Genomic DNA, 26,676 nt, shown 5'->3' on the forward strand with positions numbered 1-26,676 from the left:
AAGCTCTGCACAACAAAAGAAATAAGCAACAGAATGAACAACCCACAGAATTGGAGAAAACATTTGCAAACTGTTTATCTGACAGGGGACATCTCCAGAATCTACAAAGAACTCAAGCAAATAAAAAGCCCCACAAATAATCCCACTAAAATGTGGGCAAATGATATGAATAGACGTTTTTCAAAAGAAGACATGCAAATGGCCAACAGTTATATGAAAAAATGCTCATCAGAGAAATGCAAATAAAAACCATAATGAGATGTCATCTTATCTCAGTCAGAATGGCTATTATCAAAAAGATTTTTTAAATAACAGATGTTAGCAAGGATGTGGAGCAAAGAGAACTCTTAGAATGAGTACAACTTCTATGGAAAACAGTATGGAGATTTCTCAAAAAAATAAAAGTAGACCTGCCATTTGACCCAGCAACTCCACTACTGGGTATTTACGCAAAGTGAAAATCAGTACATTAAAAAGTCACCTGCACTAGTATGTTTATCACAGCACTATTCACAATAGCAAAGACATGGAATCAACCAACGTGTCCGTCAATGAATAAATGGATAAAGAAAATGTGGTATATATACAGAGTAGAATACTATTTGGCCATAAAAAAGAATGAAATAGTGTCTTTTGCAGCAATGTGGATGGAACTGGAGGTCATTATTTTAAGTAAAGCAAGCGAGCCACAGAAAATCAAATATCACATGTTCTCACTCATATGTGAGTGCTAAAAGATGTGTACACATGGATGTAGAGAGTGAAATGGTAAACAGTGAAAACATGGAAGGAAGAGAGAATGAGGGAGTGGATTATGAGAAACTAGTCAATGGGTGCAATGCATGTTATTCTTGTGATGGATACCCTAAAAGCCCCGGCTTGACCAACATGCAATCCATGTATGTAAGAAAACTGCACATATACCCCATAAACCTGTACAATTAAATATTTTAAAATAAAATATAAGAAACTGAGATTCAGAAAGGTTAAGTGACCTGCCCAAGATCACACAGCTACCAAATAATAGGAAAAAGTGTCAAAAACAGGTCTGATTCAAAAACTGGTGTTATCTCCATGGTGTCTTATGAAGGGCCGGTGAATAGGGAAGAGCTGAGCAGACAGAGCCAGGACAGGGGAGTGGGCCACAGGCTTTGGGGAACCTGGAATGCTCCTAATCTGGCACTGCTGGGCCGACCAGATGCCCCCCGAGCTGCCTCTCTAGCTTGGGGAACCCGTGGCAGGAGGGCAGAGCAGCCTCCATGACTAGACTTGGCTTCCTAACTCAGTGACCTTCTGGGAGTTCACACTGTGGACGTGAGTGCAATCACTGCCAAATCCTTCAGCCTTAACCTGTCCACGAGGCACCTGCCTCCATTCCATAAGCCAGGGATGTGGGTTGATCCCTGGGACAGCCTGCCTCTCCTCTTCTGCCAGGGCCCAGGCGAAGCCCTTTGCCCGACCCAACCCTGAGAAGTCGTCTGCCTTTATCTCTGTCTCTCAATACCTCCTCCCTGGTACCTTCCTTCCTTTCTGATTGTTGATCGCAAAGTCTTGTTTACACTTTTTGGGGAAAAACAACGGGGCAGGGAGGAGAAAGAGTAAATTTCCAGGAATTGTTTCACTGCTGGTGTTCCTGCTGCACATGGCAAAGCTGCTGGCTTGCTCCTTTTGCCCAGATTGGCAAGGAGCCTGGCCTCCTGCTCCTCCCTCTTTCTCTTCCTCCCAGTTTCTCTCTTTCTAGCTGCACCCTACCCCCTAAAAAAGCCCCACATGGAAACTGTAGAGCTATCACTTACTTCTTCCTGAGGGAGGAGCCATTAAAAGCCCAACTGATTTTCAGATGTATTTTAACCCTCCCCTACACCCCTGTATCCAGTATCACTCTAGTAGGAATCAAGACAGGGGAGAGAGGGATTCCAACCCGACTTAGGGAGTGGAAAATACACATATATGTAAAGCATTTCCCACAGGCCTGACCAGAGCTAAGCACTTTTCCTTCCTCAACGGCTCCTTTAATTCTCACAATCTCCCTTTGAGTAGATAATATTGTTGATCCCACTTTACAGAGCAGAGCACTGAGGCTAAGGAAAGAGGTAAATTCATTCAGAGAGTGAGGGAGGAGTTGGGATTTTAATGCTGGCAGTATGACCTCCCCACCACTGGCACAGAGGGTCTTTTACTGGGACGTCCCCTGTAACCGGATTGGGGGAGTGCAGGAAAAACCCCAGCCCTCCCCACAGAGCCTCAGCAGTGACAGCTGCTTCCCGGATGAGGAGGGCGGTCCTGAAGTCAGCCCCACAGCCAGGGCCCCTCCAGCCTCCTCACAGCTCCCCACAGCCTGGACCTGCCGGCCCTCCCTCCAGGACCGAGGGGCTCCCAAGGGAAATTCAGGTGAGTGTCGCACTGTCCCAGGGAAGATGAGAATCAGGGCTTTGGAGGCAGCTGGCTTTCCTGCATGATCCACAGGTTTTCCTGGGGTGAATCAGATGTGTGTGGAGTGTGTGGGTGTTCCATACTCACAGTCCAAATAACAAGACAGAAAAAGTGCAATGAAGACCTGTGCAAAAGGGCCGAGGAATGAAGTGCCAGGAGAGAGGTGGAGATTGGAGACCATCTAGGAATGGTGGGGGTCTGGGGATGAGCAGCTGCTGAGGAGGACTGGCTGGGGACGAGAAGAACTGGTGGACACCAACAGTCCTGGCCTCTTCCAGCACTGAAACCCCTTAAGAAATGATCTCTGCTGCTGGGTCAGAGCTAGCAAGTTGCATATTATTTATTTAATCACAGTTTGAAAGCTAAACTTCCCTTTCTTGCCTTGTCAGCCCCGGAATCTTTCCCCAAAGCAGGTGACTCCCTCTGGCCTCTACCTTGAAGACACAAGGCTCTCGAGGTCTGCTTTCCCTTCCAACCCTGCCTTCATCCGTGTGTGCTGGTCCCAATGTCTGTGAAACCCAGCTGGGGGCCCAGCCCCTCGGAGGGGGTCACCGCAGTGCCTGCCAGTGACCTTGGAGAGATCTACAACTGGACCGAGCTGCTCGACCTCTTCAACCACACTTTGTCCGAGTGCCACGTGGAGCTCAGCGAGAGCACCAAGCGTGTGGTCCTCTTTGTCCTCTACCTGGCCATGTTTGTGGTTGGGCTGGTGGAGAACCTCCTGGTGATATGCGTCAACTGGCACAGCTCAGGCCGGGCGGGGCTGCTGAACCTCTACATCCTCAACATGGCCATAGCGGACCTGGGTGTCGTCCTGTCTCTGCCCGTGTGGATGCTGGAGGTCATGCTGGACTACACCTGGCTCTGGGGCAGCTTCTTCTGTCACTTCACTCACTACTTCTACTTAGCCAACATGTATAGCAGCATCTTCTTCCTGGTGTGCCTCAGCATCGATCGCTATGCCACCCTCACCAGCACCTCCCCCTCCTGGCAGCGTCACCAGCACCAGGTGCGGAGGGCCGTGTGTGCAGGCATCTGGGTCCTCTCTGCCATCCTCCCGCTGCCTGAGGTGGTCCACATCCAGCTGGTAGAGGGCCCCGAGCCCGTGTGCATCTTCATGGCACCTTTTGAAATGCATAGCCCCTGGGCCCTGGTGGTGACCCTGTTCACCACCATCCTGGGTTTCCTGCTGCCCTTCCCTCTCATCGCAGTCTTCAACGTGCTGATGGCCTGCCGGCTGCGGCAGCCAGGACAGCCCGAGAGCCGGCGCCACTGCCTGCTGATGTGTGCCTACGTGGCCGTCTTTGTTATTTGCTGGCTGCCCTACCATGTGACCCTGCTGCTGTTCACACTGCATGGGACCCACATCTCCCTCCACTGCCACCTGATCCACCTGCTCTACTTCTTCTATGAGGTCATCGACTGTTTCTCCATGCTGCACTGTGTCATCAACCCCATCCTTTACAACTTTCTTAGCCCGCGCTTCCGGGACCGGCTCCTGAACGCCGTAGTCCGTTACCTTCCTAAGGACCAGGCCAGGGCAGGCACACATGCCTCCTCTTCCACCCAGCATTCCATTGTCATCACCAAGGTGGACAGCCAGCCCGCTGCAGCAGGCCCCCACCCTGAGCCAAGCCTGTGCTTTCAGGCACCCCCTTTGCTTCCAAATACTTCCCCCATCGCTCCCCCTCAACCTCTTACATCCAGCTGAAGTAGAGGCCAGGCTCCTCCAACAGTGAAGGAAAAGGCACAGGTGAGAGTGTAGGTGGGAGATTTGGGGGTATGCAGTGGGAGGGCCAGAGGATTCATGTTCAATTTTGAGTCTATCTTAAAATACTGAGGTGGGGAGAGGGAGACAGGGTGGGGAGGGATAGAGAGCAGGCCTTCAGTGTTGTACTATTTGTCTCCGTCCTTGTGTCTAAGGGAGCCATGCAGGAAAAAAAGGTGAAATAAATGGGAGAGACAGCCATGGGCTCTGGATCTTTTAAAAATCTGTACTTCCAGCTGGGATTGGGAAGGGAGCCGAGGCTAAAGAAGTGCTCAGCAGAGGAAACTAGACGCATTCATTTCATAAATCACTCTGGCTGGAAAAAGTGAGCTCTGCAGAAACCTCACAAAACTCCTTTTGTGTTTGTGAGCTTGTTGATTTTCAGTTCACTATGCACGTTATGGGAACAAGAGGCCAGAGGCCAAGGAACCAGGCGGCTCCAGCAGGACGTTCCCTAGCTGTGCATCCTATGCACAACTATGATAAGTGAAGGGGGATGGGGACGGCAGGGGTGGGGCGAAGCCAAGGTCTGAGACCTGCACCCTGCAGCTGGGTCGGCAGGATAGTATCTCCACCCACCGCCATCCAGGAAACACAGCTCCATTTCCTTGCTGACACCCTTCCCTCCCTGTTGTCCATCCTGCTCCCTCCCCACAAGCAGAGGAGCTGTCCCAGAGCCAGCTGCTCATAGTTGACCTCCTCCTGGCTTTAGGTCTAGGACACTTCCAGACTTCTAGGGAGACACCGAGCTACCAGAAAGCCTAACGCACCCTCATCTCTTTCTTTCCAGATAACAGGACAGTATCAAGGGATGTCATTCTGGGAGCAGCCCTTGGGACGGCCAGCAGCAGGTGCTGACAGATGCTCTGTCCTTCACCCTCTGTCCCTGGCACAGATGGGTAAGGCCACATCTCATTCCGTCACAGGGCAGAGCGCTGACGCTGTTATAAGTCAGTTTTCCCTGGCCACGTCTTTTCATAATTTTCCTGTCCCACAACTTACGTTCCTTGACATTTGTTCTATGGATGAAACAAGTCCTCTGTTAACAAGTAGGCCTTCTGGAAAAGGATCACTTACATTTGGGAGACCGGGACCCTGTCCATGAAGAACTCTGAGGTGAAGGCCTAAGAACAGGATCTAGTTTCCACCCTCCAATTCCATGTCCTTTGCCTCTTAATCCTGCCTGTGGTGAAGGGACTGGATGGAATCACTGATAGCCTCTTCACCATCTCCTCTGTCCTGCTCAAGTGCTTGATGTGTCCGGAATGTTTAACTTGGAGTAACTACTCACTGACCCTGAGACCACCTGTTCTGCTTTGATAAATCAGAACCTGTTCTGCGGATGCACTGACCATGTGCTCCAATTGCATATACACCCTGGTTTACCAGGAGCATGGAAGGAAACCTGCATCTGTCATCCATTCCCCTCCTCACTGGGCCCAAACCTGAAAGGGTCTTACACTGCAGACAGCTGCTCAGTAGCACAGAGCTGAAGGCTTTTTGAACCAGGAGTCTGGGTTGTGGGTTGGGTCACAGTAAGGGCTTAACCTACCAACACAGAATTCACATTGAAAAGACTTTCCTCCCTTGTCCCAACATAAAAAAGCAAGCCAAGATCTGATGCGCATATCACTGCCTCCTTTGACTTGGGCTACAGGAGTTTCCCAAGGGAAACCAAATTTTGTATCTATCACATTCCAGGTCACCTCAGAGGCCACTCCCCCAAGATTAGTTGTCACCCTGGCAGTATGAATACTTCCCTAAGGCCTCCCATCCATGGAGGGCAAGAGTGGGAACCAGCTGTTATGCTCAGCATCTACTGAGCATTGATGGGTGCCCTGCCCGGGCCATGTGCTCTGGGACCAAATGGACATCACTCCCTGACTTCTTGAGGTCTGTCTCCTCTGTGGAAATACCCGTGTATCAACTTCATTAAACTACGCCAAACTTTTGCCTCCTCCCTGTTTGAATCTGACTTGCTCCGATCAAAGAAACATGATGTCCCAGCAAATTAAATGACACTGACAAGATAAATTGTAGCCAAATCTCTCACTTGGTAAAAATTAGTTCAACTAGACACAGGCAGAGACCCACCACTGTCTCTGGGCTGATGGAGGATCCTCTCAGGGACACCCCCTGAAAAGGTTGAGTCTTTGACTTAATTTCCCACTAAAAACGGGTCAACAAGTTAATCCTGGGGAATTCCAGCTATAGGAAAGGAAAATGTGCTACCTGAGAGAACTGTGGCATCTGCTGGGCAGAAATGTGCTACTGAAAGGGTGATAAGCCCAGGTATTCTTAACTCCAGGTATGTGCATATGATAGCAGACAGGAAGAGAACTCCCATTTCAAATTTCTTTTTTTATTCTAAATAAAAACCACACTTTGTGCTCAACAATGGAATATAAAAGAATCAGATGTACAACGATTTTAGACATCTACTATTTGGGGAAAAAAGTTTACAAAATATACAAAACTTTACAGCGATAGTAAACTTAAATATTAGGAGGTCAGTACTTATTAATTTAATGGAAGGAGTTAGACATCGACTCGTATCTGTTTCATAGAAGACTTTAGCTATTCAAGGTGGGGGTCGGGCAAGTGGATTGGACGGGGCAGGGTTATAAAGAAACATCAAAATCGAGAGTTTCATTTTCATTCTGATGTTAAGCTTAATAACCACATTGAAACTAAAGCTGTGCACCCTGCCTCCTGACACATTTGGTGCAGGATTTAGGGAAAAGGGTCCCAGATGGGCACAGACCACTCCATAGAGCCCACTCCCCTACCAACAAATTCAGCGTCCATCTAGAAAGAAGTTTAAATTGGGGAAGTTGAGTAGTCTGGGGCCTGGTGAAGGGGGCACAGCAGGAGGCCAGAGGAGGAAGAAAATTCAACAGTAGCAAAAACCTGTCTAGGAAAAAGATATTTAAGCCCAAAGGTTTGGCCTGGAGACAAATGGGTACTCACAGATCAGAAAAGAAGGATGTCAAAAAACCTTTTACCCATCTCCTTGTTCTTACAAGTCACCTGGGCCTGACCCCATCCCACCTCCCTTCTTCCCAACTAGCCACAGACTATGGGAACTCCACAGAGTCGTAAAATTTAGGACCAAATACTAAGATTTAGCAGAGCTTCCCAGCAGGTGCTGTGGCATCAGTGCAGTGGGCCACTGGAGTGCCAGGATATTAATCTCTGCCTCTGGCCACATGGAGGCTTTGCTGTTTAACCCCAGGTGCCACACAAGGATTACCATTTTCCCTTCAGAAAACAAGTTGGGAATGGCCTCCTATTTGGTTTGATGCTCTATGATCACCGTCTTGAAATTCTTAATAATTTGTGAATAAGAGGGCTCCACAAATGATGTGGCTGGTCCTGAGTACATACCAAGAAAAAGGGAGAAGAGGACATTCAAGGCTCAAACAGAACTTCAGAGGAACACAGAAGACAGTACTAAACAGGGCTCCAGGAGAGAGGGAGCAACAAAATCAAATGAACAGAAAGTCAAAACAACTAAAAATGCAAAATAAAATGAATACCTTCTACCAGGTATCCCAGGGTGCCCTCTGCCACAATGTAGTGTTTCAAGTAAAACCATTCAGAAGAGGGTGAGCTAGAGGCAGCGGAAGCAGACATAACTTGGCGGGGGTGAGGAATGGGGAAGTATAGGGGTTTAGTCAACAAGTCTCATGAGCTACTGATCCTTCGACATATCTGACTGGGACCAACTGAGCCACCCTGATCAACCACCTAGCCCCAGGGGGATCAGGAAGTGCAGTTTTTTGTTTTGTGTTTCAAGGGCAAAGTTTCAAGGATCTGCTTTTTGGTTTACTGGCAAAAAGGGAAAACTTCACAGTTTCAGTTTAAGTATGCAGACCACCCAGCATCCATGCTGCCCTCTGCTAAGGAAAAAGATTTCTCCAGCACATTTATCCACTCTCAGCCACTTGGATGGTTCCAGTAATTACTGCCTCTCTCACACCAGCATTTTAAAAATCAGTCCTCACCAACAGTCTTGGAGGGATTGCTCATGCTTGAAAATGTAGCAGACACTTGATTGTAGTCTGTTACACATCTCCTTTATAAATTCTAATGGTCAGTGTCAGAAAGGGAGCCAGTCAGTAATGAAGAGTCTCAACACTGCTTTCCTGATGAGAATGTCCTGAGGGGACACTGAATAAGGTGGGTTTAGATGGTCTAAGGTGGACCTTTAAACTGGCCACTGTACAAGTCCCTTCATCTAATAGTCACCCCATCAGAGAGCCATACACTCCAACTCTGCGGCTTTATCAGTTCAGGGCTGGGGAGAAGCAGCAGGTCCAACGGGATGGAGCTTTGGTTTGTCTGACGTCTAAATATAAATAAGGACAGGAGGCTTCCAAACTGTGCAAAAAGGTCCTTCATGTCACTTGTTCCCTTCAACCCCATCCCCAATCTACTCCATCACAGGATGGAAGGGGATGAAAGGCCTGGAATTAAACTGGTCCAAACTTTCTAGAACATATACCCATGGCCTAAAGGCTTCACTGGTTTTATTATGCTAGAGACAATCTGGAGAATAAAAGAATTTGCTTAAGGGCTTAACATGTCCTCCCTTAGTTATATCCCTGGTTCTCCAAATCTCTGGTCAAGACTGTTCTCTGGAATATGGCTACGTGCTGGGGAGAAACTCATTTTTCTAAAGTCTCTTACACAAGAGATGCTGGATAATAGGTATACAAAAACAAAAATAAATAAATATTAATGTCCAAAAAGGCTTTGCGAGTTAATGAAAACCACTTGCTTGTGAAACATCCCGGGGTGCTGTGGAATCCCACCAGGGGCAGTGTCAGGGCTGAGGCCAGGGCTCACCTGAGCAGGGTGAGGTAGTATGAGCTCCTGAGGTGACACCTTGCAAGTATGCAAGATCAAGGGCCCTCTCCCTCAAGCCTTCTTTGGGCAAAACCCCTTAGAAAACCAAGTAAGAGTGAGCTAACCAGCTGCATGGGCTGGGCGGACACACTCTGCAGCCACCCAGGGAGGGCCTGAACCAGCTGCCATCTAACAGCGCCCCCTGGAGGTGACAGCAACGACAGCTCAGGATAAATTCCAGCAGGTCAAAGGTGAGCTGCCAAAGCTCCTGCACTGTTAGCACAAAGTAAACAGGTTACCCGACTAGCACAGTCAGAACGCACCCTGCTACACACCACCAGCTACCCAGGTCCCTTTAATCCCGAAGGGCTCAGGATCCACCACTCCACTAACTCATGGAGTCAGCTTATCTACACCACAGGCCAAACACTTCTGGGTGGGAGGCCAGATATAAATTAAGGCAAGGCTGCTGCTGTCAGAGACATCCCCACCTCTCCACCAGGACACTCACGGCCAACAGGAGTAGCCACAACAGAAATGACTATATCAAAGTGGTTCCCTATCCTCTCTGCCCCACAGGCCGGACATCCCGGCCCATGACTCCATAAAATCATGTTTCTTTGGAAATGAGGAGAAAAGAGAAACCTTTCTTGTCCATCCAGACTGCCACTTCTGGTAGCACCACAGAGCACCCCTTCTGGCTGGCAGGGATTCAACCCAAAGCTTTCTGACTTAAATAGAAAGTTCTGTCCCCAGTGTGAATCTAGCTGCCAAAGATTTTCACTGTCCAATCAGCAGATTAGGGCCGTAAAGTAAGCAGACACCTACATCCCTGATACCCAGCTGAGGGCTGGAACCTGAGGGGACTGCCCTGCTGACCTGCCTTTTCTGAACAACCGCATTCCCGCAGTCTTTCTCAAAGCTGGTCATCCCAGTTGGAGGCCTGGCAGTACCACCCACAGTGAAAAGCTCCCTTCACCTCCTCTGTTCAGTGAGGCTGTTGGTTGGATTCTTAGCAGCATAAAACCTATCAGTAAATTAAAACTAGAGAGGCTGGGGAAGGGATCTAGTTGATACCAACTGCTTGACTAGATCCCAAAATCAGCCTCAAAAGAATGAAAAACGCAGCCCTTCATGGGCAAGAACAGGTATGGAGGTAAATGTGATAGGGCTGTTGCTTCTCAAAAACAGTAACAGCTTATGTGCTATTTCTTCTTCTTTCTTCTTTAAACACAAACACAGAACAGAATTCCTACCAAGGCAAAATAATAACTTCAGCTGGGGAGGGACCAACAGCCCTTAGAAATCAACGTCCTGGCCGCTGCTTGGGTGCTCCCCTGGCTCTGCGGGACCCAGTCAACTGTCTGGGTTCTTTTCTGCCTCTTTGGAATGGATGATGTACATGAAGGTCTGCTCGATGGTGAAGTCAGGCGGGAGGCTGCCTTTGTGCACACCGACATGCTTGCTCATGAGGTTCAGGGTGGAACTGTAGTGTCCACAGACTGTGCAGCGGTACATGAGGGCCCCCGAGTGTGTCTTGAGGTGGCATTTGATGGTTGAGCGGCCTCGGAAGAACTTGTGGCACACCTTACATTGGTATGGCTTCTCGCCTGTGTGGATCCGCCGGTGGTAGTTGAATTCACTTGTGTGGGCAAATCTTTTGCCACAGACCTTGCAGCTATACTTGCTACTCCCAGGTTGGCCCTGCAGTGTCAGCTCTTCACTCAGCAACTCTGCTGGCAGCTTCCGCTTCTGGAGAGCTGGGTGCTGTAGCCCCAAACCAGGCCATGCGTCAAGGCCACTGTTACATTTGTGCTGGCTGACGTGGTAGTGATAGGCAGCCTCTGACTTGAAACTCTGGCTGCACAAGTGGCAGTGGAAGAGGGCGTCTTCCAGGCTTTGGTGCACTGCCATGTGCTTCTCTAGAAGATGACAGTCCACAAAGCTGTTGGCACAGACAGAGCAGGAGAAGACTGAAATGCCGAGATGGGACAGCGTGTGCCACATGAGGCTGCACAGGTTAAGGTGACGCTGGTCGCAGACACTGCAGGCCTGGCCCTTCAAGTTCAGATGGTCAAGGATATGGCCCCGGACCACATGAAAATCTTTGGCCAATGCTTTCCCACAGGCAGCACATTTCAGCTCTGGGGAGGCTGCCCCTGAAAAGAGACCCAGCTTCCCTGGCAGGGGATCATTGGGGTGGACAATGATGTTGTTCTCAAATATTCCATCCCGTCGGTGAAGGGTCAGCTGCCACTGGGTAAAGAACTTAGTTTCACACATGTCGCAGGAGAAAAGGAAAATACCAATGTGGGACAGGACATGGGTTACCCGGGAGTTTCGGTCCTGGAAGTGGGTCTCGCAGACCTTGCAGTTGCCCGTCAGCAGGTCCACGTGGTCCCGAGCATGCTGCCGGATCAGTTGAATGTTGGGCTCTAGAACTTTCTTGCACACCTGGCAGGGCATGGCCTTATTCTCCCGATTGTCATTCTCTCCAAAAGTCAGTTCATCCTCACTGTCATCACTTAGCTCAATCACCTCCTCAGCTGTGCCTATATCCTCAGCAGGGTCTTCAAACTGCAAGTCATCATCCCCAAGGTCCTCCATCTGGAGCTCATCCATCTGCCCAAAGCCTGGATCTCTGGAGTGCTCACTATTGCTCAGATAGGAGTTGGTCCCAATGGTAATGTCTACTGCATCGTCAGGGGTGAGGAAGCTGTTTTTACTGAAGTCTCCATTGCTTTGAACTTTGTATGGCTGGCAGGAGCTCGTGCTGGTCTGGATGCCCGTGCTGCTCTGGATGCCTATGCTGACAGTGCCTAGGACTGGCTGGGTCATCATGCTAGGAATGGACGTGAAGGGAGCAGGGGTATCATGGTCTTCTGTCTTTGGTGGTGGTGGTGGTGGTGGTGGTGGTGGTTGCGGCAGAGGCAGGCTATTGTTGGCGTCACTGGCAACATTCCTCTCTTCCTCTTTATAGCTCCCTCCAGCATCACTGGGCAACACATAGTTTCTATCAGCACCAAAGTGGTCCCCACCACCTCTGAGTTCTCCAAAGGGATGGGCAGATTCTGCCGAAGGACCACTCAGGGTACTAGGGTGACTCTCACTGGTGCTGGTCAGGGGCTTGGCCCTGGCAGTGCTCTCCAGGTCAGGAAAGGTAGAGTGACAGGCCTGGAGGAGGTCCTCCATACCCAGACGCTCAGCCACCTCGTAGATGACCCCAACATTGATCAGGTCTGTAAAGAGCTCTGATGTGTAGACAAAGCTCAGAACCTTCTCAAAATTGGCAGGGGTGATGAAGTCCACCACATAGGTCCTGGCAGCATCAAGCCCAGTATTCAGGAAGAGGTTCTGGAAGTAGCCAGCTGCGCAGGCCAGCACAGCCTTGTGGGCCGGGAAGGAGCGGCTCCCCACCACAATGGTGACGTCACACATGGTCTCCGAGAGCCGGCACTTGTTGAGTTCCTTCAGCAGGTTGTTGGGGTGGTTGGTGCTTTGCAGTTTGATCCTCATGCCCATCTTAGCAGCTCCTATGAAATTATCTCCTTATCAGCACGGTTAATCTGTGGACAGCAAGAGAAAAAGACGGATGGCCAAACACATCTGTGCAAAAGAGAGGCTATGGAGGAGAAAATACCACCACTCCCAATTCTTCCAAGCCCCGGGTGGGAATCAGGAGTAAATGGGCATGGAGAGTTCCTCCATTATGACAAGGCAGTGGCATCTCCCCCTGCATATACTCGAAGAGTTATAACAAAAAACAAAAGGACTGATGACAATCTGACAGCTTGGTCTTAAGCTAGTGCCTAGAAATGAGCCAGAGGCACTCCCTCGGACACAATCTTATACTTCATTACCAGAGCCACTGGATCAAATTTTTCTCCTATTAATTTCCTCCTAAATACAAGCTTCCCTAATTCATTGAGGATATTCTTTTCCCTCATGATGCCAAATGCCATACACATGCTTGAACACAACTATCAAAGCTCCATTAGCTACCGAGGAACAGTAAGGGGGTTCCATCTTTTAGCTTTGTCTGTGCTGCGTCTTCAGCCTCTCAATAAATCTCTAAATAAATCTCACATTCTTGAATCCCCATCTCTCTCTGCCTATACAACATACTTGCTCTCGGGACTTTCGATAACGCAGAGCCACTCCAGATACTGGTTCATCACAGTCCCTGTATTCTGTGAAGTTAAAACACTCAGAATGCACAGTAAAGCAAAGTAGAACACAACTGTGGTAGCATTTAATGTCACTTTAATATGATGTATTCTTTTTTTGCCACCCTTTTCGGGGTCTATGCTTTGTTGGCCCTGTGCTAACAGATTTACTTGATGCCGCAAGAAAGACTTCTGATCATACAGTTAAGACTCCTAGAGGCTAGTTCATTACCACTTTCTGCCCTTTCTGACTCTTGCACGACTAAAGAAGAGCTACTCGAATCCCTGTTCAGTCTCACAACTCTGCGCAACACAGCCCCTTTCTCCACCTCTCCAGATTCTACCAACAACTCCCAACTTTTTCTGGGGCCCAGGAAGCGTCTGAGTATTGTGGGGTACCGGCCAAGCATCTCCCGGGCCGTGGTGGCCACCCTTGAACGATCGGCGGGTCGGAGCCCTGAGCAGCCGTAGTGCGGGGGTGGCGGGAGGGGGCAGGCTGGGAACTTCCGAGAAGGACACCCCAACAATCCCGGGGAGCGGCGGTCTCCCCTCCGGAGAATCGCATCTGGGAGGGAAGGGCACGGGATCGGCTGGGGCGCTCCCTCTGGGGGGCACCGCGCGCCTCGGTCCTTCCACAAACAGCGTCGGGGCTCAACCGGGTGAGCCCGGAGGGGGCACGGGGCTGAATATGGGGCCAAGGGAGGGGCGGCGGGCCCGGCCGGGGTCGACGCGCGGGCAGGGAGGATGGGTCCGGTCGAGGGGAGCTGGCAGGAGGGACCCCAGCAAGAGCAAGAGAAATACCGAGCCGGGGGTCGGGCCTCGGCTAGCGGCAGCCCTCTGCCCGGCCGCGCTTACCCGGCTCCGCGGGGCCCCGAGCACCATCGCCGCCGCCGCCTCACACAAAGGCCCCAGCCCGCCGTGCCCGGCCCGACGAGGAGGTGGCGCCGCCGGCCGCGGCCAGACTCTCCATCCGCCGCGCGGCTCGCCGCGCCGGCCCGGGCCGCCCCCGCCGCCCGGCCCGCAGCGCCCCCCGCCGTCCCGGAGGAGGCAGCGCCCCCCGCCGCCGGGCAGCAGCGCCCCCCGCCGCCCGGGAGGAGGCAGCGCCCCCCCACGGCGGGGCCGGGGCCGGGGCCAGGACCCGCTCGAGCGGTGCAGGGGCTTCCAAGCCCCCAGGCCCGACGTTTTCCAAGCGATGTTTCACTGTGTGGGGGACCTGGTGCCTGAAGAGTGAAAAACCCTATCGAAACCCTCATTGCTTCCCCTCTTCTGAGTTCACAGTTCCTAAAGCGTCTCCTTAGGACATCTGCTATGGGCATTTTACCAAAAGTTGTAAGATTGTTTGATTACTGTTTAAACACGCGCTTTGAATGAAGAGACCCCCCCCAAACAGGCTTTGTGTGAGCAACATGGCTGTTTATTTACCTGGTGCAGGTGGGCTGAGGCCGAAAAGGGCGTTAGCGAAGGGCGGTGGGATAGGAGTTGGTTTTATAGGTTTGGGGTGGGCAGCGGAAAGTTGCAGAGTAAGATTAGTTACAGTGGTGGGGGTAGGGGCAAGGAGTATACATTACTGTAAGTTCAGTTACAATGGCGGGTGGGGTAAGAGTAGTTAAGATGGTAGGGTGGGGTGAGGAGGACTATTACATTACCATAATAACAGTTAAGATGGCAGGGTGGGGTAAGCCATCTTAACTGGGGGAAGCTCTGCTGGGCTATCAGGGATAATGGCGAATTCAGGCAGTGGGGTTGGGGGATGATCAGCCGAGGCAGGCAGGACTTCAGACTTTCTGGGTCCGGGCTTGCACATGGAGGCTTGACAATTACTATATATCTCCTCCACTAGGCTGTGGGCTTCCTGGAGGCAGGCATCTGTGACTTTGCACACGGCCGCATCTCCACACTGATTCCTACCACACCTCCTGGCACAAGAAGTGCTCAATATATTAAGCTTGTTTGAATAAATGAAGGAGCACTTGACGGCTATACCGCTACTACCAGACCCTTCTGATAATCCACTGCTGTCCCTCCTTCCACCTGTCAGGTCTCCATGGGCAAGCCTGGACCCAGAAAGTCTGAAGTCCTGCCTGCCTCGGCTGATCATCCCTCACCCCCTGCCTGCGTTCATTATTATTATTATTATTTTTTTTTTTTTTTTTTTTGAGACGGAGTTTCGCTCTTGTTACCCAGGCTGGAGTGCAATGGCGCGATCTCGGTTCACCGCAACCTCCGCCTCCTGGGTTCAGGCAATTCTCCTGCCTCAGCCTCCTGAGTAGCTGGGATTACAGGCACGCGCCACCGTGCCCTGCTAATTTTTTGTATTTTTAGTAGAGACAGGGTTTCACCATGTTGACCAGGATGGTCTCGATCTCTTGACCTCGTGATCCACCCGCCTCGGCCTCCCAAAGTGCTGGGATTACAGGCGTGAGCCACCGCGCCCGGCAGCCTGCGTTCATTATTATCCCTAATAACCCGGTGGAGCTTCCCCCAAGGAGCCTCTCACCCCACCCTGCCATCTTAACTATTCTTATGATAATATGAATACTCCTCGCCCCACCCTACCATCTCAACTTTTACTCTTACACCTTACCCCACCTGCCATTGTAACTGAACTTATGGTAGTGTACACTCCTTGCCCTACCTCCCACCACTGTAACTGATCTTACTCTGTAACACCCCCGCCCCCCCAAAAAAATTGCCCCAACCTATAAAACCAATTCCCACCCTTACCCCCTTTGCCTGCTGTTTCTTGGATTCGGCCCGCTTGCACCCAAGCAAGAAATAAAACGGCCTTGTCGCCCACACAAAGCCTGTTTGAAAGATCTCTTTATTAAATGTGTTTAATATTCGGTACTATTGGACATGAATAACACCACCTAGATGGCTAAATGAAAGAAGTCACTGGATCTCACCGTACTTTGGTACCCAGGCTTGTTTCCTGAAGCCTGCCCTCCCCAACCCTCTGTAGAATTTGATCACTCTTCCTTCCCATCCTTCTTCCAAATCATCTTCTCAAATGCTCCTGCCCAAGAATTGTCATCAAACCAAAACCACCTACTCTGCCTGCCCCACCCACCACCACCAAAGACATTAGAAGTCTTGATCATGTTACCCTCCCTCCACAGAACAGAGGAAGCTGTTAGGCTCCTAGACCCTTCGGTTTCATCCTCTCTCCCATCCCATCCCAGCCACTGCCTGAGAGTAGCCTGCACCAAGCACAAACTCCCAGCATAGGTGCATGGAAGAGTTCAGTAATTTCTTGATGGATAAGTGGAAAGGAAGCGACACACTGAATGTTACAACGAATCTAAGCTAGTTTGGCCATTCAACAATTGTCCATTCTCTTAATGAATTTGGGAGATTGTGTGTTCTCCTTTTTACAACCTCACTAACTGGTGGTAGATTATACTGAAAGCAAACACTATATCAAATGCTGCCAAACCGTAACATTTGTTAGCCAGGAGACACAAAAACAGCCATATGACTGCTCTTATACTTTGGGAATGAGAAATCTCACTTTGCCATCTAGTGAAAGGGTCACTTGAAGTCCGACACAATGTTTCAATGGCAGACCCAGCTCCCACAGTTGTGCAAGGTGACTGAGTCTCCTTAAAGTGGAATATCACTCAACTGGCAGACCCAGACCTCCAGCATGACTCTGGAGACCTAGGGCTGCTGGGCTTGCAAGGGCCTGGGCCTGTTCAGTCTTTCCAACCAACTGTCCCAGCAATCTCTGGAGTGTTGACACTGTGACATGGTAATTGCCCCATAAGCTGCATACTTCGACCATACCTCGGCTTTCCATTGAAACTACTCTCTGTAACCCTAATATGACAGGCAAGCAGTCCAAACCCACGCCATCCTGGTCCCTTCAACTTGTAATAAGTAACTAAGGTCTGTAATTTCCACCCTGCCCAATGTGTAAACTAACACTTTATCTTAACTTCTGTAAATCACTTAAGTAACAATCGGAATGTCCGAAGCCCCTCGCACTCACCCCCGCCCGGGAGGTGGTTTATGGGCATAAAAGGTCTTGACACCCTCCTTTCGGGGCCACGGGTTAGAGAGACGCAAGTCCTCCATGGCCTCCCATTTCGCGTTCACTGGGTTACAATACCAATAAGCTTCACATGCAAACAAAGCACCCAAATGGTGTAGATGAAAGTATATACCACTTATACTGAAGTCTTTTTAAAGTAAATCACCATATAGTCACAATAACACACATATACAAAGTTAAATGGAGGAGAAAGGGCCAGGAATTTAGTCAAGGTCTTGTTGACCAGATCTCTCTAGACATCAACCATTTTACAACAGGAAGGGGAGGGTCAGGATCCCTTCACACATTCTTCAAATACAAAAACAGGAATCTAACTTAACATTTGTCTTCATTTTTTTTCTGGAGTCCCCAGTACTGCAATTTTTGTCAGTCCCACTAGAGAGCAATCTTTCTGCATTTTTGTTCCTGCTTGCAAAGCAATTGTCTCATCTCAGCCTACGTGCCTAACTCCCACCAAGTCTGAGCAGAACCAACTCTTGCAGCTTTCAGGATCCAAAGAAAGCCCCTAGACTCTGCAAAAGTGTCTCCAATGTTAAGCCCTACAGATAGATAATTTTGAAAAGTCAAATTGATGACTCACTGGAAAACGTATTGACCCCAATAAACTTCACATGCTCTGGTGTAGAGGCATTCTTTGACCTCTGGCTATAAAGCTGACATACTGGGGTGATTATTCCCTCCTTTCTCCGCCTCCCACTGCACAGTTGTCATTCCAAAGTGGGCCCAAGTCAGGCTCTGGGAAGACAGAACTTTCACTGGAATGAAAGGACTGTAGGAAGTGGCCTTTGGCTCTGTGGCCCTGTCCTTACACTGCCTTGGGAAATCCACATGTGGATGTTGTATCAGTGCAATTCAGGGGCATAACCAAGGCCTTTGTACCAGGCTAAGAATAAGGAGCCTGAGGATTTCACTGGCTGTTCCATTAGGGTACCGAACCCCCCTTGGGATGATAGGCTGATAGTTGACATCTCAGCTTAATAAAAGACACCCATACCCATGCATACCACATGTAAGTGCCTTACACATTCTGGGGACTGTCAGGTCAGACCTGCAGGGGCTGGTAACAGGCACATTAGAGAAGAGTCAGAGATAAATGTTTTCCCCTTTATGATAACTAAGGCAGACAGTTAACGCTGAAGGTATCTGCTCCTCTCTTTCTTGGTCTCATTAGTAACTTCCCTGTCCACACCCCATCCTAGCTGGATCAAGTTCTGTTTGCTCATCCACAGCCCTGCTAGACTGTAAACTCTGTGTATGAGTCATCATTTCATCTGCAGGATCTGTCACAGAACCCAGGCTTGGCATTTGGAGACAGAAAAATGGTATAGTATTATAGATTCCTCCTCTGTGGCTAGGTCTCTGCACAGCCTTTATCCCCATCTCCTCTAATTAAGTCAAATCCGATTCAGGAATGCATGTCTCCCAGGCCCATCCTAGTAATACAAGTCATTCGGAATGTTTTTTCTTTATCTAAAACTGGTCTGTGAATATCTTTGTGTTAGAAACCATCTTCTGAGCCGGGCATGGTGGCTCATGCCTGTAATCCCAGCACTTTGGGAGGCCGAGGCGGGCGGATCACGAGGTCAGGAGATTGAGACCATCCTGGCCAATATGGTGAAATGCCGTCTTAGAAAAAAAAAAGAAAAGAAATCATCTTCCATTCACATATTTATTATTTTAATCACTAAATAAATCTGATACTCATCATGCAAAGCACTGTGTAAGGCACTGTTCAGGAAATAGATGTATACAGAAAGATATGTGAAGATATTTACATTTAAATATGAAGGTGTGTATCATACGTATGTGTGTATTTATCATGTAGCTGGAAGAGTCAAGGAACAGAAAACCCGCTAACCAAACAAGTAAACACACATATCACATCATTCATATGCAAAAATCCTTTATTGTTGAGGAGTAGAGAGACATTCTATTTTTAATGTAGGACACTTCAGGAACTCTAGGGGACTCTATACTCAATGCTCATTGGGATTGGGGATATTCACTATGCAGTTTCCACGCCAGGGTCAGGTGGAAAAGATGGGGAAGGAGTCAAATCACAAGAATGTTACAAGAATGGGGAAGAAAAAGGGCAATAGGAGCATGTGCACCTGGGGATGGGGGCAGGGAGACAGGTCTTCCTGATGTAGTCCAAGGGTCCAAAAGTGGAGTGCTGAGGACCAAAAAAAAAAAAAAAAACACCGAAATCATCTCTATGTCCTGTAAAAAACTTCCACTAAACACCTGCTAGGGCAGCAGGAGAGAAGGGAAGGGGCATCGGGGACAGACAAAAGAACAAGAGCCTTGACCCTCAGCCTCCCCTCCAGCCTTTGGGCCTGAGGATGGAACTCTCCTAGCAGCAGGTGCTTGCACCTTCCCAGCTGCCATATTTACATTACTATACACACCTGTGTGCATGGCCAGTAGGGCCCATGTGAACCAAAAATGTAGAACCAAGTTCATGCCATTCTTGCACCCCCATAAGCCAAACAGACACACAGCCCCGTCCAAGGTGCCCTATTATGAATGCTCCCCTCCTCTTCCTAGAAACCTCCCAGAGGAAGGACAGGCCCAGGAGAGCTTCCTTTTTCAACAGTTTCACATGAATGAAATCAGATGACACAATGATTGGTGTTGATCCATCTCATCTCATCTTTAAATGCCAGCTCCCAGAAACTTTATGTCCTATTCTGCCTGCCACCTAACAGGTTGAGAATGCTCCCTCAGTGGTAAGATTATGAAGGCTGCAATTATGGGTCCCTCTGAAAGAGCCTGGATACACAAGCAAGCATTGAAAGTAGATTTCCACAATGCACCTGTTTTTGCCATTTATATAAAATACTATGGCAAAATTGCACTGTAATTATCTTTATGGCCAGTGCATAACGCTGGAGGAGAGTATGTCATCCAGATATAGCTGCTCGTGTAATTATCTGGCCGTGGGTAGGACTGAAATAACCATCTAATGAGAGCAAAATGATACGGTAAGTACCATGTAATCAGCAAGTTACAGTTATTATAGCTCTTTGTGCCCTCTCACCCAACACTAAATGGGGGGCCAGACCCAGTCTCTGGTCCCAGGAAGTCATGCATAGGCAGCAGCATCAAGCACCAGCTCCTTGGGTCTCAGGCATGCCACCTTGAGACTAATGAGTATGTGTAACGGGGACACAGGGAGAAAGGCAGGAGGCTCTCCATGATTCTGAGGCTTCCCAATCCCTCTCCCTCTTCTTTTTGCTTCCCCCGCCCCACTTCTTTAGAAGCTAGTGAAAAGAAAGCCATTGGCGGAGCTGCTATTGCTGTGTGTGGGAAGACGGTGTCAAGGCGGAAGGTTCATGTTTTGACTAGACACTTCCCCGGGGGACTGTCACGCTTGCATACCAAATGAGGAATCTGTCATCCCACTCAGGCCTGGGGTCCAGACAGAGCCAGTCAGGGGAAACATTAGGACATCCCCCACACCTCCCAAACTGGGACAATCACCAGAAAATTGGCACACAGCACTGTGCACCAGGCACTGTTCTGAACACTTTACCTATACTCTATCCTCAAAACCACAACCTTGCGATGATACTATTATCACTTTCATTTTTCAGATGAGAAAACTGAGGCACAGAAGGGTTATGTAACTTGGCCAAAAGGAAACAGATAGAGAGTGGCAGATCCAGGATTCATATGCAGGCCATGTTCTTATTCATTATGCTAAAAAAGAGAGAGATTAGGCCGGGTGCGGTGGCTCACGCCTGTAATCCCAGCACTTTGGGAGGCCGAGGCGGGTGGATCACGAGGTCAAGAGATCGAGACCATCCTGGTCAACATGGTGAAACCCCGTCTCTACTAAAAATACAAAAAATTAGCTGGACATGGTGGTGCGTGCCTGTAATCCCAGCTACTCAGGAGGCTGAGGCAGGAGAATTGCCTGAACCCAGGAGGTGGAGGTTGTGGTGAGACAAGATCGCGCCATTGCACTCCAGCCTGGGTAATAAGAGCGAAACTCCGTCTCAAAAAAAAAAAAAGAGAGAGAGATTAAGATATGGTTTCCAGCTACTCCCCATTAGATTTCAGAGTTCCTTGAATTTCTTCCTGAGTCACCCTTGTGTATGACTACCCTCTGGACCCGGTAACCCAGGATTCTGAGTGATCTAAAAACCTCAGCCTGTCCGGGAAGCAATGCTTGCCTGTGAATTGGTTGTGGTATTTGTAATTATCAGATAATAATCTCTCCATCTTTTTGCACAGATCACAAAAGAATGAAGTCCAAACAACAGAAGTTGCCATCTAGGAAGCTCCTCTCTCCTCATCTCCCAACCCTCACTCCTGCTCAAAGCTGAAGTCTATGATCCAGGGCGAAAGAGAGGAAAGACGGGGGAGATGTGCATGCACACACATTTGCCTCCAAGTGTCTGTGTTTGACCGACAGTGTGCTGGGCACTGGCAGTGTATTTCAGGGCAAATCTATGAGCTTTAATGCCTGTAGTAGGGGAGGAAATGCACAGCTGGCAACCCCCACAGCTCCCTCCCCAGTCCCCTCTCCCCTCTCTAAGGAACAATCCTTACCTCATTTTGCACTGGGGGGATACTTGAGGGTGCCGAAGCTAGGGACACTCTCTTGATTCCCATCAGTAGGAGAGTCTAGAGTAAAGTGAACAGTGTAAGAAAGAGGCATTTTTCTCATAGCCAGCCTTACCCAACAGCAAAGGGCTGGCTATGAAGGGCAGCATTCAAAGACAGAGTTGGAAGACTGGGGAGGAAGCAGAATCTTCCTGTTCTTCCTCCCAGCTGCAGCAAGACTACCTTATAAAGGTACCCCCTCCTCTTCTCCCAGGGAAGGCTTGCCTGTGAATCCAAGCTGATTGGGATGAAGGGACTGAGGAACGCTCACTAAAGCTAAGAAAGGTCCTGTCTTTCCCTCTGGTGACAAATATGAGGCATGTGACTTCTATCATATACTCTGCCCATACCCTAAACCCTTCCAATGTACCCACACACACTCCTACCTGGCTGGACGTTCCTCTTGCCCATAAGTCCCACAAATAAGTCCTGCATGTTGCCTATAGAAAAGGGCCAACATTGTCAGCAGTGATGATGAGAAAGTGATGCATTTCCCCAGACATGGGTCAGCACTTCCAGATTTCTGGTCTCTGTTCCTTTTTCTTGTCAAAGCATGACTCCTCACATTAGCAAGTGCCTCCCCTAACCACTCTCTCTGCCCACCTTTCCCTCCTCCACATTTCAAGAATTTTCTGCTCTAGCAGGTGCTTGGCTTGGAATCTTCAGGGCCACCAAGAGATCCTCTTGTTTCCCAATGACCAGCCAGCAGAGAGAGAGTCCACCATGCACCTCACACTGGCTTCCTCCTAGTTCCTGATAGCCTCTCCTTTTCAGGAAAGGTTGGCTGAGCACTGGCAGCTGGCATATTGTTTGTACCAGGTGAGAAGGAGCTGGACAAAATGGCCCCTCGGCCCAATGCCCCATGGAGCTCTAGGCAAGTGGTCATCAAAGATAGGGAGGGAGAAGAGGCTACTCACGCTTCCGGCGAAGTGGTATTTTTGATCCCCTAGAATCTGTGAAACCAAGAACAAGTGTCTAAATGGGGAGAGAAGTTGGAAAGTGAGGAGAGGGGGGTTCGGATCACACCGTCACCAATTCACTAGACTATCCCCCATCTCCCTCCCAGCTGAAAGGGTCTACCAGGCCTTTCAACTTCAGAATCCTGCCCCTCACTCCCCTCTCTCCCTAAGGCGGCCTCCTACCCAAGATAGCCTGGCTCAGGGCTATGAGCAGTTCCTCCGGAAAGGAGGAGTGGATTTCGTGGAGTCTCTGGACCATCTTTTGGAGATTCGTGTCTTTCTACAGAAAAAACAAAGAGGGCTAAGGCAGGAGGCTCCCACCTGGATTCACTCATCCTTTTCCCACAATAAACTGCCTCTTCCTGAACCCATCCAGAATCCGACACCCTATTTCTTTCAGAATTTCCTCTGGTTCACACCGGATGAGAAGTAGGCACTCCAAGAGTGACCTGTGGACCAACAGCAACACCAGCCCTGCATGGAGCCTGTTAGAAATACAGACTTTTGGTCCTACCCCAGACCTCCTGAGACAGAATCTGCATTTTAAGCAGCCCCCCAGGTGATTCACATGCATGGTGACCTGTGATTCCCCCACGCTGCACAATGTCCACGGATGTTTCTCTCCCTGTTTTCCACTGCCTCTTTATTCTTCATGGCTTTCTGCCTCTAGTTTTCTTCCCTTTCCTTTTTCAGCCCTGGGTCTAGAATTCCAGGAAGGCAACATGCTCAGAAGGTACCCCTTCTCCTCCCCACAACTGAACCCCAAATTCTAGAGCTGTTGCCCAGCAGGGGCTCTTGATTGTCCCTGTGATTTTTTTGTTAGCAACTTGGGCACAGCAGGATGGTGGGGACACATAGCACAGCCAGTTAATTGCAGCTTCAGAGAGACAATAATAATGATCATGGTTGGAGAGTCTCACCTCAGATCTCAAGTCTTGGCAGTGCCTCTCTTTCCAGAACCCAGGCATCCTTGGGCTGTTGTGCACACACAGAAGTGCATTTACACAGAACACACCCCCCACACATACCAACCCAGTTGCCTAGGCACACATACATACTACCCTCATCCTGCCCCAATTTCCCTCATTCTCACAGATTCTCAGGGAGAAGGGGTAGGATAGAAATCCTTCTCTTTCATTGACCAAGAGGGGCAGAGGGGACATCTCATTGGCTAAGGTCCTGCAGCAAGTTTGTCTCAGAAGAACCCAGATACTCTATCCTGGGCTGGAATTTTGTGGCTCCAAATGGTGTCCAGCCGTACTTGGTACTCCCTGGGTGTTTTCTGAATGATTCTGGTCTTTTGGATACGGCACAACTGCTGCCACCTGCAAGGCTGCCCTGGCAATATCTCCCTTGGCCCAGCATGTGGCTATCAGGCAGCCGCTTTTCCCAAATTGTTGAATACTCTGCCCACCTCCTGTAATGAGATGCTAAACAGATTTGAGCTGAAGAGGAGGCAGTTAAACTTCACACATTGAATTTGTAATAAGTCCCACCTGTGATCATCTTAAAAGCATTTGTACTGATGTAATTGCTGTCATTTCAAAACCTTGAAAAGGCTTCCTCCCTATCCTCCCCCGTACACCCTACCCTGACAATTCCTATTCTTTTTCATAGAGGAACTGTAGACATGGAGCCTCAACCTGGTTTTTTTGCTGTTGTTGTTTTCCTATCCTGACTAAGCAGAGGATAGAGGTGGGCAAGGGAGAGGAGAGAAGAAGGAAGGAGTTGGGATCTTAGAAGCACCTGAGGTTACTGGGGGCAGATGAGCAAAAGATAAGGGGATTTATTTGCATTTTGAAAATAAAACAATACACATAACTGATAGGTAAAATAGCACACAAATGACCATTTGGGAAAGAAATTCTGACTGTTTCATACCATCCAGAAAATAAAAGGGATCTGTCCCCTGCAAAGGGACCTGAGGTAGACCACAGAGAGCCTTAGACCACCCTAGCTCACCCCTCATAGTCCCAGCAAATCACCAAGTCTCCCATCAATCAACCCACCAAGCAACATATTTGTAGGGCACCTTTTATGTATAAGGTGTCAAAGACATGAAGAGATACAGAGACACAAACACACCTGGAAACAGTGGGAACATGAGAGGACCAGAAAAGCAAAGAAATCCAAAGGGAGGCAAAATGCCCTCTGATGGATAACCCACCCACCCCAGCTTCCTCATTACAGCTGTCCAGACAGCCAGAGTCCCAGGTTCCCGTGATGTCCCCAGTACTCTACTGGGGGCACATACCTTGTTGTGGCCCCTGTGAGAAGCCACCTCCTTCTGTGTCCCATTACAGATGGCCCCAAAGCTCTGAGCTAGGCTGAAGGCCAGGATGGCTGTGAATAGCAGTATGATCCTCATGGTGCCTGGGAGAGCAAAGGGACAGGACTCAGGTTAAGGGGAAGAAGAGGAGGATATAGCATGGGTGAAGACACAAGAGATATTCATTACCAACAGCTTGGTTTGACCCTGCTTCCCCAGCCCCCAACTCCGTTGTCTAAGCCCTGGTCTGGAGAGAGGATGGAAAGTATCCCTGAGAAGTGGGTACAGCCCTTGGGCTTAGTTTCCCTCCTCCCCCATCAGACATCTCTGCAGGAGATGAGCAATGGTATAGTGATGCCAGGGGGACTCTAGCTCCCAAGGAAGATGATAGATTTATAGGACATGGGCTGGTGGTCTGTTTCCTTAGTCAGCTGGAGGAGGAATCCTGGATGCTATTCTCCAGTACTAGATAACCCCAAGACTTAGACAAAAACTTTCTGGCATGAAAGAGTTAGTCTGTAGCCACAGGCTCCAAACACTAACCAGCTCTCAGCCCTACAGGTGCTTTCTGCTCACCTTCCCAGTCCCCTGCTCCCCTATCAAAGGCTGCTATTTCCTTTATTCCCTCCTAATGCTGGCTTCTGTCCCTGGTGCCAACTCCAGTCCATCCAGCATTCTCCCGCTCACCTACCTGTGGAGCAGCTCTGTGCCTGGGGCTGGGTGGTCTGGCAGTATCAGGGAGCTGGCTGGGAGCTCTGCCTGCTCCCCTCACACACTGGTGCTGCCTGTGCTGCTGCAAAGAGACAAACCGAGTGGAGGGGATCTGGGAAGGCGGCAGTCACTCAGTCCCAGCTCCCTGATAAACGCTCTGGGAGGGTCTAGGGGAGCTGAGGGGCGGGGCTGAGAGTCACCAATCCCAGGGTGGCTGGAGAGGAGGCGGGGAGGCTGGTATGGGGAGAAGGATGCAGACAGCAGCCACACACCCAGACATACACATACCCCATAGACCCAGCCAGGAGCCCATTTCCTAACAGTGCTGTGTATGGTTTGTGTACACTTTGACACTGTTGGGGCTTAGAGGACAATACCCCAAAATGAAGCCCTCAACAGCAGCCTCAGAAGCAGTGTTTCTCTGACCCTCTCCTGTCCTCTTGTCACTCAGTTCCATTCTCCCCAAAGGCCAGCTATAAAAACCAGAACCCCTTTTCCCCAAAGCCAGCCATAAAACCTAAAATTACTCTATGTAAAAACTGGCCATAAGAAATTATCTGACAGGCCTGGGCATGGTGGCTCACAACTGTAATCTCAACACTTTGGGAAGCTGAGGCAGGCGGATCACAAGGTCAGGAGATTGAGACCATCCTGGCTAACATGATGAAATCCTGTCTCCACTAAAACTACAAAAATTAGCTGGGCGTGGTGGCACATGCCTGTAGTCCCAGCTACTCGGGAAGCTGAGGCAGGAGAATCGCTTGAACTCAGGAGGCAGAGGTTGCAATGAGCCGAGATCTCACCAATGCACTCCAGCCTGGGTGATAGAGCGAAACTCTGTCTCAAAAAAAAAA

The 26,676-nt window shown here is 49.6% G+C and overlaps 3 protein-coding genes and 1 pseudogene across 5 annotated transcripts; 2 read left to right on the forward strand and 2 right to left on the reverse strand.

Annotated features, from left to right (window-relative positions):
* Nucleotides 1–1,867: 1,867 nt before the first annotated feature.
* GPR182 (G protein-coupled receptor 182) lies at nt 1,868–6,159 on the forward strand. 2 transcript variants are annotated; one of them, XM_012469691.3, is made up of 3 exons: nt 1,868–2,391; nt 2,823–4,186; nt 4,992–6,159. In XM_012469691.3, the coding sequence occupies exon 2, from the start codon at nt 2,939–2,941 to the stop codon at nt 4,142–4,144; it is 1,206 nt and encodes a 401-aa protein (XP_012325114.1). In that variant the 5' UTR covers nt 1,868–2,391; nt 2,823–2,938; the 3' UTR covers nt 4,145–4,186; nt 4,992–6,159. The 2 variants fall into 2 exon arrangements, with proteins under 2 accessions (XP_012325114.1, XP_064233323.1); XM_064377253.1 differs by lacking the exon at nt 1,868–2,391 and having other exon boundaries at nt 2,422–4,186.
* Nucleotides 4,238–6,159, forward strand: LOC105729072 (uncharacterized; annotated as a pseudogene).
* A 383-nt stretch (nt 6,160–6,542) lies between these two features.
* ZBTB39 (zinc finger and BTB domain containing 39) lies at nt 6,543–14,142 on the reverse strand. The gene is made up of 2 exons (XM_012469690.3): nt 14,074–14,142; nt 6,543–12,618 (listed from the first exon to the last, which is right to left on the reverse strand). The coding sequence occupies exon 2, from the start codon at nt 12,572–12,574 to the stop codon at nt 10,409–10,411; it is 2,166 nt and encodes a 721-aa protein (XP_012325113.2). The 5' UTR covers nt 12,575–12,618; nt 14,074–14,142; the 3' UTR covers nt 6,543–10,408.
* A 5,016-nt stretch (nt 14,143–19,158) lies between these two features.
* TAC3 (tachykinin precursor 3) lies at nt 19,159–26,459 on the reverse strand. 2 transcript variants are annotated; one of them, XM_012469796.3, is made up of 7 exons: nt 25,803–26,451; nt 25,097–25,215; nt 23,026–23,122; nt 22,801–22,836; nt 22,270–22,323; nt 21,830–21,904; nt 19,159–19,445 (listed from the first exon to the last, which is right to left on the reverse strand). In XM_012469796.3, exons 2-6 carry the CDS (start codon nt 25,208–25,210, stop codon nt 21,831–21,833), a joined length of 375 nt encoding a protein of 124 aa, XP_012325219.2. In that variant the 5' UTR covers nt 25,211–25,215; nt 25,803–26,451; the 3' UTR covers nt 19,159–19,445; nt 21,830. The 2 variants fall into 2 exon arrangements, with proteins under 2 accessions (XP_012325219.2, XP_012325220.2); XM_012469797.3 differs by lacking the exon at nt 22,270–22,323 and having other exon boundaries at nt 25,803–26,459.
* Between the last annotated feature and the right edge of the window lie 217 nt (nt 26,460–26,676).

Source organism: Aotus nancymaae, unplaced genomic scaffold (genome assembly GCF_030222135.1).
Source record: "Aotus nancymaae isolate 86718 unplaced genomic scaffold, 86718_ANA_hifiasm-v0.15.2.pri h1tg000016l, whole genome shotgun sequence".
Classification (NCBI taxonomy): domain Eukaryota; kingdom Metazoa; phylum Chordata; class Mammalia; order Primates; family Aotidae; genus Aotus; species Aotus nancymaae.